Source organism: Nymphaea colorata, chromosome 8, assembly GCF_008831285.2.
Source record: "Nymphaea colorata isolate Beijing-Zhang1983 chromosome 8, ASM883128v2, whole genome shotgun sequence".
Lineage (NCBI taxonomy): Eukaryota > Viridiplantae > Streptophyta > Magnoliopsida > Nymphaeales > Nymphaeaceae > Nymphaea > Nymphaea colorata.
The window spans coordinates 11,277,961-11,292,947 of NC_045145.1; the positions used below are offsets into that span (position 1 = coordinate 11,277,961).

The 14,987-nt window shown below is 38.5% G+C and overlaps 1 protein-coding gene across 1 annotated transcript in view; it reads right to left on the reverse strand.

The window, feature by feature from the left end:
• Nucleotides 1-11,241: 11,241 nt before the first annotated feature.
• Nucleotides 11,242-14,987, reverse strand: part of LOC116259530 (uncharacterized) — a 35,612-nt gene continuing 31,866 nt past the window's right edge. The window contains exon 3 of the mRNA XM_031637390.1: nucleotides 11,242-11,523. Within this exon, the coding sequence (XP_031493250.1) occupies nucleotides 11,242-11,523 (282 nt within the window). The remainder of the gene's footprint in view (nucleotides 11,524-14,987) is intronic.

Consider the following 14,987-nt stretch of genomic DNA (forward strand, 5'->3'; position numbering starts at 1 on the left):
TTGAAAATGGATTAGTTAGGTTTTAGATTTAATCATTGTGCCTGTGGAGAATTTTTTTGATAGCTAATGTATATGAATATTTGTGGGGTCTATGGTTTGTTCTATTGTATGTGAATATGTAGTATATGTGTACATGAAATCAAAATCCCACAGAATTATAGTATCTTCTCACTGGACCATTTAAGTTGGAGGGGCTGTTAGAACATTCACTATGGAGGGGTAAAAACAAAAAAAACGAGTATTTAGATCTCAATTCAAGACTCATATCTCAACTAAATGTGACTGCTTGTGAAAATACTTGTGGTTCTCGTACGGTAATGCAAGTGCTTGTATGCTTGCTTGTGAAATTCATGCATTGTGATGTATGTTCTTGTACACTTGTTTGCACCGAGGTGCGAAAACGTCTCATAAATGTGAGTGCTTGTGAAAATGTTTGTGGACTTGTAAAGTGCTCGTGAAATGTTTATGACATTCATGAATGGGAATGCATGTGTGCACCAAAGCCTGAAAATCTCACATAAAAATGTGAGGACTTATGGAATGCTTGTATTTGTTGAAACACGGAAATCTAGGCCTCACATCATGAATGCCTGTAAATTTTGATAAAACCCCTTTGCTTGCGTCTCTTGCTTCTTGTAAGGATTTTCATGACTTCATTATGGTAAACACAAAACTTTTGAGCCAATGTTATGAAATTTATTGTTCTTTCGTTTCTAAATGATAAGCCAAGAAAAATTGCTTTCTATACCCTATGTTTCTCACCGCAGGATTTGTCACTATCCAAATTCCCTTCATAATGACAAGAAGCTTATGTTTTTATTCATATGAGAATTCTTGACTTGAGCGACCTTGACCTTACAGGTAGAGTTTTTAGCTTGTTTAGAAAATTTTCTTGAATTTGGCATTTTTTTTGCTCTTTTCATTCTTGTTCTTGTCTTCTTGATTTTTTTTAGACCGGTCTTCACCTACAAGCAAAGTGTCTTACCACCCCATAGGCTACTACAAAGTTCCATGGCTTTGATTGCCCTACAATTTTGTCTTGTGCAATGTCATGTCTAATGGGCTTTATACTGAACCTTTGCAACGAGTTTTGGGTTAACAGCAACGAGACCAGTTGGCCTTAGGGTGCTAGGTGTAGAACACCCCATCGAACTTATTTGTTCGAGCTCAGAAAGCTTTAGAAGACATGACTAGACAATTGTTCACAATCACATAGCTTTGCACGATAGATGCAAATCAACTGTATGCCTACCTGCTACTCTTGAGTACTAATCAAGTGGAACAACAACATTTACCCCAAGCTCATCCCTTAGCGCTCTTTTATTTTCTTCTTCTTCTTTTTTTGTCTATTTTGCTTGGGTCAACTCAATCTTTTTGTTTTCTGATTGATTTTTGGTAAGCCCTTGTTTTACTAAAGGAGTCAAAGCCAGTGAATTTTCATAGGTTTTGATTCCTTCTATTTCTTTGAGCCCATTTGCTTATGATGTGGACCTATTTATCTTTCAATGATTAACAAATGATTGAACTAAACTTGTGCATAGGAGTGCGAAATTTGAAAAACGTGTGTGAAAAAAACTTATACAAACTTGGTGTGTGAGATTGGACATTGGAAGACCTAAACTCACCATGATAGAAATTTGAAAACCCTATATGCACGAAAGTGCAAAATTTTGAAAATTATGTGTGAATAAATATGTAATCTTTGGAAAACCTGTGAAATTAAAAAATGGGTATGCACTAATGTACAAAATTTTGGTAAATTTGTGAAATTGAAAATTTTGTGTGTGCCAAGGTGCAAGATTTAGAAAAACTTGTAAAATTGAAAAATGTGTGTGCACCAAGATGCAAAATTTTGAGAAACTTGGGTCATATGAAAACTTGTGTGCACCAAGGTACGAAATTGGAAAAACCTATGATGATTAAAAATGTAAAATTGAAAAACTTGTGTATATTACAGTGCAAAAGATAACTAGCCTATATGCATCAAATTTGAAAGACATGTATGCACCAAAGTGCAAAATTTGAAGACATATTTGCATCAAAGTGCAGAATTGGAAAAATCATGTATGCTTAAAAACTGTGACAAAAATTAGAAAGTTTTTATGTGCTTGAATGTGAAAGTTTGTGGACTGATTGCTCTTAGATTTTAAAAACTCGTAGAAACCATTTGTGACCATGTTCTTGCAACTTGTAATGCTCCTGTAAAAAGATGCCCCAGTGTGAAGGACAATAAAGGGAATGCATGAATAGAGATATGAGACTAGTCTAGCTATCATGGGACCTATTACATAAAAGAATACCAATATGCTGGAACATGAGAGGGGGAAAATGCCTTTGATTGAAGAAAGAAGCTTGGGGAGGTGACCCCAATTCTACATTATATTGTCGATAACAAGAAATAAAACGACAACAAGCTTGATTTGAAATTGTGATGTTCGACTCATGATTGAGGAATAGATTTTAATGTCTTGAACGTTTCCAACATTCAAATGTGTAATGTAGCATAGGAGAAATGTCCTGATCATAGTGATTGACAAACCGACATGTTGAGAATCAAGACATACATGTGAATGAATACACAAATAGAGGGTGGCCAAACTAGGTGATAAGACTGCCTGTCTGGGTTGACCTAATAGGAGGTTGACCAAATGACAATGTTGACCTTGTTAGGCTAAGGAGACCCTACAAGATATTTCAAACAACCCCTAGATTGATACCTGAAATCCTCAGAGAAGCAAGAGACCATAATAAGCAAGGAAATGTACTCATGTGTGCAAAATTCAAATAACTAAACAATAGATGACTTCAATAAATTTTCTCCACATGTACATTATAGATGCCTCCAATTTGTCACCTTACCCACATAGCGTTGCCTATTGGCGACACATGACATAGCATTGTCTTCTTCCCAGCTTTAAATAATGAGAAGCCACATGAAGATGACCTAGAGGATCACATAGCCTTTTCAGTCATGAAGTATCACAAAATTAGATTCCTCAGTATAACTCAAGAAATATGGGCTTGAAACTCTCTTGATCCCTTACCACCTTTTACATTCCTTTCTTTCTCTCTCATTAGCAAATAATTATAGGCTAAATGCATCCATAGCATTCAAAATATTCTCTCCAATTATGTTTTGCATTAGAAGCTCAATCGATGCTTGCTGTATCACCCAAACATGCACAAACATAGAGAAAGAGAGAGAGAGAGCTAAATTGTTCACCAAGGCATTTCAAATTAATTATGTTAAAGAATAAGAGTGTCGCAGACTAACGCTTGGACAAACCAAGAAATTGGTATGAACGTACTGAGCATTTGGTTAATTAGCTAAGCATCGTGCAACATGCTTGGGGGTGCAATCGAAGGTAATGAAGCTAAGTCAAGTAGAAAAGCTTGCATTCGAAACATGCATAATTGTGACATAATGATGAGGCAGCTTGGTTTAAATACAACGGACCCATACCCAAGCATGGACCATTAACAAGCTTCTCGCAAGTAGTAGGTTTGTACAATGTATTGTGTGTTAGTTAAGGCTAATTCCCTAGCGGATGCATAAGCCGAAATTGTAATCATGACTTGTCGCATGGGGTCGATCAAGATAAACCATCAATGACTTGATGACCAAGTACTTTGCTTATAAGGCAAAAGCAGCAACTAGATTTGACTGAGGATTTTCTGACATGGGAGTATTTTCCTAAATCACTTAACCAACACATAAACTTTCAGATAAATGGAACTTTTTGAAGGATACAGGTCAACTTTGCTTGTTTGATTCTGACATTAGAAATGTTATATGATGGTCATCGAATGTGGGGGAGCACTCTTCTACCTTTCACATACCAACCGTCACCGATGTTAGGAAGAGTGTAAGCTGGCCAAGCCTTGGAGCAGCCTTTGAACCATGTCATTGAGAAGTTCTCATTAGCTAGGTTGGTTTTGAGAACTGTAATGGATTTGGAAGCCCAATTAATTATGCATAGTAGTTCGAGCAACCTAAAGAGAAATGACAACTTTCTAGGAGAAGAGTGACCTAGAAAATGTGAACAAAAAAATGAACCTTGAACCTTGGATCAGGCAAGTTGTTCATTATCTTGGACTTATCTTGAACTTTTCCTCAAGCAGGGACACATTTGATGAGCACTTGGTCAAAGTGGCTTTGCCATTGCCAACATTGGCAAATAATTATATTATTCTAAACAATGGTATTTGGATGTCATGAGAAATGACAATCAGCAAAGCAAATTGTACTGAAGTTGCTTAGCTAAGACAACTAGACTTGATGGTAAATCTTGACTCTGAATTTGTCACACCCTGATTTTTTTTCTTTAGAACATAACACTTCGAGGTGCGACGATACATCAACCACAATGGAGCTACACAAATCAAAATAAATGTGGGGTGGATAATCCATTTAGGTATCAAAATCATTTCATACAAAATGACTTCACATTTATCAATTGTACATGATAAAAATACCTCCAAAACAAAACATCAATGTCTAAAGAAAAACATGACATCAATAGAACAAAACATGATGCACCAACATGACTATACACCAAAAATCTCTTTAGTAGGATATAAGCTGAGTTGTCTGATCAACCTGCTGTCTCGGGTCTGCCAAAACCTTAAAAAAATAAATAATAGAAGGCTGAATCTTCATAGTATGACAACAAACCAGATAAATCTCTAACCCTCTAAGGTAAGGGATCGAACGTGGAGTTCAATATATAGAAGAAACATAATCACTCAATACAATAATGCATACATGCACTCAGAAGTGCTATACAACATGGGCTACCAGGTGAATCTAAAAGACCATTCCACTACTCAGCCTTAAAAGAGTCGAGAAGAGTGGAAAGATGATAAGATAGAGAGGCAACAAACCTCAAAACCCTTGCTGACAACTGATATAGGCATTGCAAATCAGTATCAATAGCAGCAAGAAAGTCCTCTTTGCAGACTACTCCCATTACCCTAGTCATGGCAAAGAGTTACAAGATGAGGTTGTGCGGGGCTTCAAACTGTATGAAGATTGAAAATCAAGGAGACAACAACATTGAGAGAGATACTGGTAGGGAGAGTGCGAAGAAGGAATTCAATGGGAGAGGGGCAAAGGAGAATAGGCAGACACATTTTTGGAGGAAACAAAGAAGGTCGTTCATGCCCATACTACATTGAGTCAAGACTGCAGGCACAAAGACAATGAGCAAGAGAAGCCTTTTGGGTGGTGGACATATAGAAGGGTGCTCTTTTGGTTAGAGGTGTTGCCATTGAGAGGGTTGCCCTTCTGGTTGGAGGTGTCTCTCCAATCTGATCACTGTTTGAGGAAGCAACCATGGAAATCAATGAAAACCCTAGGGCTTCAGAGGGTAGATCAAAAAATGGAGGGTGAGAGAGGCAATCTAGAAAGCCCCATGGCAGCAGGAGGAGATTGCAATGATAGAGTTGGATTCTAGGACGAAGCCTCATTTCTAGGTGACATACCAATCTCACCCATGTGTGATAGGGCTGGGCATCGGGCCGGGCTGGGCTGGCCCGATAAAAAAGTCCATTATTGAGCCCATTTAGTTTATCGGGCCAGCCCGCAACCCGGCCCGTTAATAATTGGGCCGGGCCTATAGTTAATTGGGCCTCGGGCTTCATCTTATGCCCGAGGGCCGGCCCAGCCCGATTATCAACGGGCCGGGCTTGTTTGTGAAAAAAATGCTCATGGTTTTGAAAAATATATGATATCATCATGTCATCCATTTTTAAAGTGATAATTTTAAGAGCAGATGGAACGAGACAAAGGAGACCACCATATGGACAGAGAAAAATTTATCTAATTGCCATCTGTCCCTTTACATAATGTACTAATTAAACAAAAAAAATGCACAACAAAAGCATGTGTTCCGTCCTTTTAGCCCATGCCTGCAAAGCATTTTTTGATCAATTATATATTACATGTATTAGAATGTTTAAAAAGGAAAAAGTCATAAAAGCACAAAAATATTATGACAAATTCCTCACTTTCTCTGACATAACAGCCTCGTGTGGTTCTGTGAACTGACATTGTAAGCTATTAACGGTCGTATTTTGCTGCACAACAAACTATTGAAATATCAGGCCAAGCTAGTCGTGCCAAATACAGAAATACTACCAACTTAGTACGTAACAATTAGTTTCTTAAAAGAAGATTATCTATGGTGGTGCTTGTTGAATGGAGGAACTTAGGAGTTAGAGAACCAAATACGATATGGATACATGACACCTACAAATTAAAAAAAATTCAGCAAAATTAGGACATGTTGTTTTCAATTAGAAGATTTATTCCAAATATACCATTCATCGCTCCAAAGAAACACATCTCAATGCCATTGAACAAGCATCTTCCTCTTAAGCATGTAACAACTTGATTGAAGGTGCAGCACGATAAACATCAAAGAAAAAATCAATTCACACGCATAAATTTTTATGTACAAACAGAAAGGTGGTGTGAAATATCTGCGTTTTCTTCCCATTGAGCAAAATATAATCAAGCTTTGTTATGCGACGTTCTTCTCCTTCAGTTGTGATTTCACTGTAAGAACCACACCCATTTTAGTTGAATGAGAAAGCAAAGAGAAAAAGAGGGAGGGAGAGAGAAAGAGATATGATATGGTGCATCATTATGTTCATAGCATAAGAAACCATTATCATTTCTAGAACAAACCATCCTGTGTGTGCATGTGTGTCAAGTAGATTTTATAAAATGTCAAGGAATTGTTATAAGATTTTACCACAATGAAATATGAATCATGCTAGTTTGTCACCAGAAGATTCCTCATTATCTTCAAAACTACATAAAACAGATCGCCACAAGCAAACTACAATGTTAGTATATCATGAAAAGCAAGAGGAATGATTAAAATTTAACATTAAACAATGAACATCTTACGTTTCGCATGAGATATCTTGATCACGAATCCAACTTTGTGTGCAAACTAGTGCTTCAACAGTTTCAAGAGTAGTTGAACATCGATAATCATTAATGATTCTTCCAGTTGTACTGAATGCAAACTCAGATGCAACTGTAGATATAAGGATTGCCAATATATCTCGAGCCATTTTGGATAAAACTCTATATTTACTTTCATTTGCCTTCCACCAAGATAATATATTGAAGTCTTCATTAGGCCGAGATCGTTCTATTGGGTCAGTTAAATATGCTTCCAGATCTGTGCTAGGTACTTAGGAGATGCAGAACTCATGTAATATGTGAAGAAGGCATCTCTTAGAAAACCTGAAGCTCTCTCTTCTTCAAATTCCACAATGGCGTTGTTTGCATTTTCATTTTCTTCATCATTTGTATCATACACATTTTTGTATTCAACATACAATTCATGAATACTGCTCTCTACTTTTTCATATTGTACCATTGCATCAACTTCATTTGCACTCTCAAGCACGTACTTCAAATATCCCAATTTGGACCTAGGATCTAAGACAAATGCAATTGCAAAGAAGACATTGTAGTCATTTTTTCAATATTTGTCAAATTTTTCTTGCATTTTGTATGCTAATGACCTTATATAACCATTGTCTGCCACACTATGTGTATGCAAATGGTTGCATACCTTCTGTATTTCTTCAAAAACCACATTAGCTGTTACGTTTCTAGTGGTAGATAAGATATTTGTAACATTATAGAATAACATCAAAAATTGACACAGGGTAGTTGCATAAGACCATTCATTATCAGAAGGTAAATTTATATAATTGGGATCTACAGAAGCCAAATGTTGAAATGCATCTTTGTAGAACAATGCATCTCTCAACATGACATATGTAGAGTTCCATCGAGTTGGAACATCATACGTTAATTTCTTTGTACCATTCAAGCCTACTGCTCTTATACAATCCTTAAAAGAATGTAATCGCTTTGGTGATCCCTTTACATATTAAACACTTTCACGAATTTTTGAAATTGTATCATGCAGATCTTGCATACCATCTTGAACCATAAGATTTAGAATATGCACACCACAATGAATATGCAAATGTTGCCCTTTCACTGGAATATGATTTCTTCTTCCTAAGTTTCTTTTCAGTGTAGTTATTGCCCTATCATTCGTCGAACAATTGTTGGCAGTAATAGAAAATAACTTAGACTGAATGTTCCAATTAGAAATGCATTCTAATAAAACCTCACACAAACTATTTGCATTATGTGGTGGAAGTACAAGTACAAAATTGAACATATGAGCATGCAACTTCCAATATCTATCAATATATTGTCCTGTCACGCATAGATAACCCAATGTTTGCTTTGAAGTCCACATATCAAATGTTAATGAAACACGTTGCGTAGAATCATTTATAAATCCTTCAAATTGAGCTTTTTCAGTCTTGTACATTGACATAATTTCTCTTTTTAACGTTCTTCTAGAAAATGGAACAAATCTTGGATTGCAAGCTTGAAGAAGTTTGTTATGATATTTATATTCTGCCAAATTGAAAGAAAGCTTGTGTGCTATTACATATTTTGACATCAACTTTCTTATAGACTCCATGTCAAATTTTTGCAAACATAGAGAAGTACCAGATTCACTAACTGCAAGTGATAAAGTTCTTTGTTTTCCTTCATTGATTTGCCTCTTTAAATAAGATTTTATATGTCGACTTAAATGTCTAGTTCCATTAGCACTGCTTTGCTTTTAGTCGTTCTCCACAATGTTTGCATTTGGCAAACTCTTTTCCCTTATATGTAACCAATGTAAAATCAATCCATACTTTTGAAGTCCTTTTTCTCTTGGAGACAGCTTCTCTCTCGGTAGATGAGTATAATTCGACTGATTCCATAATAGGAGTTGAACAATATTCTTTATCAGAGGAACTAGAAAGAAAGAAAGAAAAATTAGGCACATACAGAAAAAAAGTGCAACATGTCATATGTTATGCATTTTCTATTAATTTTTTAACAGTTATTAATGCATTCTTTTTTAAATTTTTTCTATTGGTCATTTTATTTAAGAAAAATGCATATAATAGTATTTTATGCCTATTGATAACAAAAAGCTGAACCACTGAATCAGAAAATTGATTAAATCAGCCACCTGGCAGATTCAATTCAATTTCAGATTCCTCGTATCAACCAAAACTTGGAAGTATTCAAACCACATATACCAAATAGGAATAAATACAGAAAGTAATATGGAAATGAGAACTCAAAATTCATTTCATATCCCCTGATATAGTTCCTTGGATCCAAGGGTAAGTTAGCATATGAGAAAACATGTAATGTAAGCAATAATAAACTGACACAAATAAATTTCAAATGTTGCCTATACAGAATGGATGCCCAAAGAAGAGAATAGTAAGACATACAATTACCTCATAATCAACACTTCGAATGTAAATATGATAAGCATACGGAGAGGAAAATGCAAGACCTGTTATCTACAATAACAAGCACAGTTAGAACCCACCAATTCAAAGATATTCATTCTTTAGGTGGCACGTTGATAGAAACATACTTTAGATGATCTATGAAATATCAATTAAGAATTTAAGCACATAGAAGCATAATAGAGACTTGAAAATTTTAAACATAGAAATTTTTGTACCGTACACACTTAAAAAGGATCCATCAAAGGTGTTGATTAGAAAGAGAGACATAGATTAATAACTTTCAGCAAGAGACTAAGGTCCTAGTTTGGAAAAGCAAAAAAAAAAAATTCATAGTAAAAAAGTCGACCTTCAAGTAATCCAAAATAAAACAGTAACATTTCTCAGACCTCACAGACCTCTTCGATCACCACAACAAACCATTATATGATTTCAAAGCCAATTGTAGACAACAGAAAAAAAGTCCTTACTTTCTTTCATTAGAACTTGGTTTTAGATCTTTGTCAATAACTCCATGAGTCAAGCTTCTTGCTAACTTGAGTTGCTTGTGCTCAGAAGGATTTATTCTTCCAACTTCAAGATCCCACACTATGACAAGTTCATTTGTTGAAGAAACAGGAGATGGAGAAAAGATTTGATCATGTTTCCTCATAGTCAAAAGAGAGAAGTTTAAGGCTTTGAACATATTTTTTTCCCATGCCAAATGAATACAGGAAGCTATAAAGATATATCAGCATTACCTAATATCCACAAAGGGAAAATAAAATAATCAGACATATTTTAAAAGAGAAATTTTAGAGTCTTACTATGCACAGATGAGAAGAAAGCTTAGAAGAAACACATGGTACAAATTCATTTGCGTTGAGACAACATCAAAATGTAAAGCACATCGGTGCACAAATATTACAACATTTTATGGAAAATTAGCATCTGACAGAACGTAAAGAAAACAATATGGCCACCACCATGAGTGTTCACTGAACAAAAGAAAACATCAACTTCCGAACAGCATGCTCAATGCTCATGTCTAAAGAAAAAGCACATGAAGATAGCTTTATCAGCCTAAGCATTTTCCTTTCTCAGATAGAAGTCAAAGGGGTAAAAACTAAAAACATCAGTTATTTGATAAGATGACAGTCGACAGAGACATCCATACTATTCCATCAGTGATGAGGCCTCTGGCAAGTAGAGCAGCTGTGCAGCTACGCAGTTCAGAGGTAGGGCATGGCAGCTTTGCAGCTACGCAGTTTAGAGGCACGGCAGGGCAGCTACATAGTAATGTAAAAGCATGTTTTCGACTCAGTTTTTTGTGCCCCATGTTCACCCTAGGGCTTCAAAAGATGATGATGAGGATCTGGAAGAAAGGGTTTGGGTTGCAGCTGTTGTCGATGAGTCGACAGAGCATAAAATGTAGAAAGAACGAGAGAAAGAAAGAGTAGCCTCAGAGGTGCGCGGTGCCTTCAACCGGTGACAGTCACAGTTGCTGGTGGCCTCTGGGACATTCGGGCAGCAGTTGTCCGGCAGGCGGCAAGGAGAAAACGACAGCATGAGAAATCGAGGGTGAGAGTTAGCGAGAGAAACCCAAAATCAAAAAATTGAAACCAGGGGAAAGGGGGAAAACTGAAAAGTGAAAACCTTAACTAACTCCCCAACTCATAGCGTCGGGCTTCTCGGGCCCCCGACTAACCAAATTTGAAGCCCAGGCCCGACCCGTTTATTATCGGGCTGGGCCCAGCCCGGTAAAACCAGCTCGTTAATACTTATTGCAAGGCCTGGGCCCTAGTCGGCGGTGGGCCAGCCCGGTGCCCAGGCTTATTGTGTGATGTTGGATGTGCTCCTTCCCTTGTATTGTCCAACCCTTCCCTCCTTGAACCATCAGTCTCGTTGGCTCAGCACGTCTATCGGCATCCACATGAGTTGCATCGTCATCATTGCACTCAGTACTACATCTGCATTGACCATAGCCACCGCAGCCAGCTCCAAGAATCCGAGCCGCACTGTGGTAGTTCCAACGTTGCTCTTGTTGCTCTCTAGGGTGAGCATGTAGAGGGCAGGGGTAGGGATGGTCCCCAAGAGGGACATGACAAAGCCTCTATAGAGACCAGTGACACCCTCGAGGTTTAGGGCCTTGACATAGAGAATGACAAAGGAGAGCAGCTGCATGGAGGAGGAAACCTACTGTCATGTCTTGAAGACCATGGTTGGGTTGAGCGTTGCTGAGATATGAATAATGTTCGACCCCAACCTCCCCATCCTCTATTACCATCTTTTGGCAGTCAAAGGCATCCCCACCGGCATCGAATCCACCTTTGGAGCTCCAACTATCATGGAGTTTTCCCTTCAAGATGCAAACCACAGGCGGCCTCAGGTTGCCAAGCTCCTTTGTCAACTCTCACTATGTGTCGTCATCTTCAACCTAGCTGGATCCCAACTCTTGCCAACTCCTTAAGCATGAAGGTTGTCGATTTCCCCATATTCATCGCCATAGCCATGCCCCACTCCCCCACCCCTGCTGTGATGTGACATGGGAAGGACTTCATTCTCGCTACTACACCTCCATGCCATCTTGGCGGGGCTGTAGCTATACGAGGCTCCAAATGCCAGGTACTACTTGATAATGCACCATGGCTAGACTCTCTCCATGTACGGCCGCATGGTCACCAGCATAACCCTAAGCTCTGCCAACGCCATGAGGAGTGCCTTGGAGACAAAGAGCCGCTACATCAAGTGGTACTCCTTTCTTCAGAAGAAGTCCATGCTTCTGACCAGCTTATTGGTGCCAATGGCTGTCAAGCTTCCGACCGAGGTTGATTGTTTTCTGCACGTACGGTAGTGAGACGTGTTTGCCCGTCGAGCAAACATAAGAACTCATCATCGGAGTGGAGATCAGCAGCTCATTGTTCCTTTGGTCCTCAACTTCCATTCCAAGGGGGAAGAGGAGGTGGCAAAGGTGGAACAACTGGCCAAAGGGAAAATCCATGCAAACACCACTTCAACATTCATCCCTGACAAACAAAGATTCCATATTGAAGATCAACCTCAAAGTAGTAAAGCTGCAAGCACCTACAATGAAATGATTGTATTGAGAGAAGCTGCCTCATCCCTTACTAAAGTACAAGAGGAATTTGGCAATCCCACACCTTGAGGACAAGGTGGTTTTCAAAGAAGGGAGTATTGTTAGTAACCAGATATGGGATATGGATTGGGTCCCCTTAGGACTGACCCAATCATGCTTATAGATAGGACTACGGGCATGAGTTGAGGATTATTGCAAGTATTGAGCATTGGGCCCCCCAGGGAGAGATAACCTAGACAAAGGAATTCTTTTTCAAGAGTTGGGTAAGAGGGGAAGCAATGTGACCATAATGATGTATGAACAAACGATAGTATCTGGTGAGGCCTAGAAAACCATGCAAGGATTTGTGGTCCTTGGGCATTGGCCACCTCTCCAAGGCATGGAAATTTTGGGGGTCAGCTTGCACCCCACAAGACTTGATAACGTGGCCAAGGCAGGCCACCAGCTATTGACCGAAGGTGCATTTGGAGCACTTGGCATAAAGTCGGTGCTTTTGTAATACACCTAAGATTACACTAACATGCTCAAGATGATCATCTAGGCGCGAGAGAACACTAAGATATCATCAAAGAACACTAACACAAACTTTCTCAAAAATAGCTTGAAAATGTCATTCATGGCCCTCTGAAATGTAGCTAGAGCATTGCTGAGTCTAAATGGCATAACCAATAACTCATAGTATCCATCATGTGTTTGGAACACACAGTCTTTTCCACATCTTGCATTGCCATCTAGATCTAATGGTATCTAGATCGGAGGTCCATCTTTGTGAAGTAGTAGGTGCCATGAAGCATGTCTAAGAGTTCATCTATGACAGGTATAGGATGTTTGTCTTTGATAGTGATGTCATTGAAGGCTCTATAGTCAACACAAAACTGCCATGTGTTTACCTTCTTCTTAACTAGAAGGATGGATGATGACAAAGAACATGATGAATGACAGATGATACCACTCTCAAGCATTCCCCAATCTCATTTTTCATAATATGGGCATAACGGTATGGTCTTAGGTTCACGGGTTTGGCACCTGCCTGAAGGATAGCGTAGTGATCATGGGTTCTTTTGGGAGGTAAACCACAAAGTTTGACAAAGACTAGATAGAAATGGTCCAATATCTGCACAAACTCTATTAGGACCTCCTCTTCTGACGATTGTGGCTCACTCAAAAGACAGTGGCTCACTCTCTATGGTATATACAAACAATATGCAACTTGTACTACTAGCCTGAAGGAGTTTGAGAGCCTTCTTGGGTTCTACATGCACTGTTGGGACCTACGCCTTTATCTTGGTTTCTTTCCCTCCTAATGGAAACAACATACACATTTTGGTTAAGCCCCATGTGTCCTCTCCTAAAGTCTTAAGACAATGCATTCCCAAAACCACATCTATACCCTTAATTGAGAGAACATATAGGTCCACGTAAAAGTTTTTCTTTTGTAGGTGGACATTGACATCATGGCACATGTGTACACAAGGAGGTTTGGTGTCATTTCCTATAATATCTTCAAATGACGGGTGATCCTTCAAGGGATAACCTTTGGTCTATGCGATTTCTTCATGGATAAAGTTGTGGGTAGACCTGATATCCACTAAGTCATTTACTTCAGCATTACCTATCTTACCATTGACCCACATGGAGTTAGGTGAGTTGGCCCCAACATGAGTGTGATAGGTCACAATGAGCTCACTACCATCATCATGAGTGATCTCCTCTTCTTCTTCGAAAGAGCTCTCTACTTGAGAGGATTCTTATACTTCATCCTCGAAATCCCTAACTAGGAAGACATGCAAAGTTTTACATTTGTGGCCACAAAACAATTTCTCATTACAATTATAGCATAAGCCTTTTTTATGTCGTTCTTCCCATTGTTGCCTAAAGATTACTCAATCTTAGGTGTAGCAGACAAGTTATAACTAGACAGTTTAGACATAGGCTTAGACTCGGGTCTGTGACTCACAAAGGGAAAGGTAGGATGGGACTTCTCTACATGGTTCTTCTTATAGGAACTCTTTCTATATGCGAACAACTTCTTAGACTTCTTGTTGAAAAGTTTAGCCAAAGAAAAGCACTCCTATATGGTGGCTGGTTGGTTGATCAAGACCTTGATCTGTATATCTTCCCAAAGTCTTCCAATGAAAGAGCCAACGAGTGTATGGGGCAGAATGGTTCCTACCATGGTGCTTAAGTCTTTGAATTTGGTTATATACTCATATAGAGGTTCAGTCATTTTTAAGTTTTTCAACTCTACATCGTAGTTGGTAAACAAAGACTCACCAAATTGGGTTGTCATCTCCTGATGTAACATATTCCAATCTATAAACGGGGTGATGTTGTAGAACTACCAGTACCAATGAACAACTTCACCTTTGAAATGCAAGATGGCTATGGACATGTACTGATCTAACAAAATGGCCTAACAAATAAAGTATTGTTCAACTTTAAAGAACCAATAATCTACAACAAAGTCCTTGACCTCGAGACTGGTCTTGTCCCCAAGATCTAACAAAAGGACATCTATCAAGTAGTGCATCCTCATCCTCCCAAG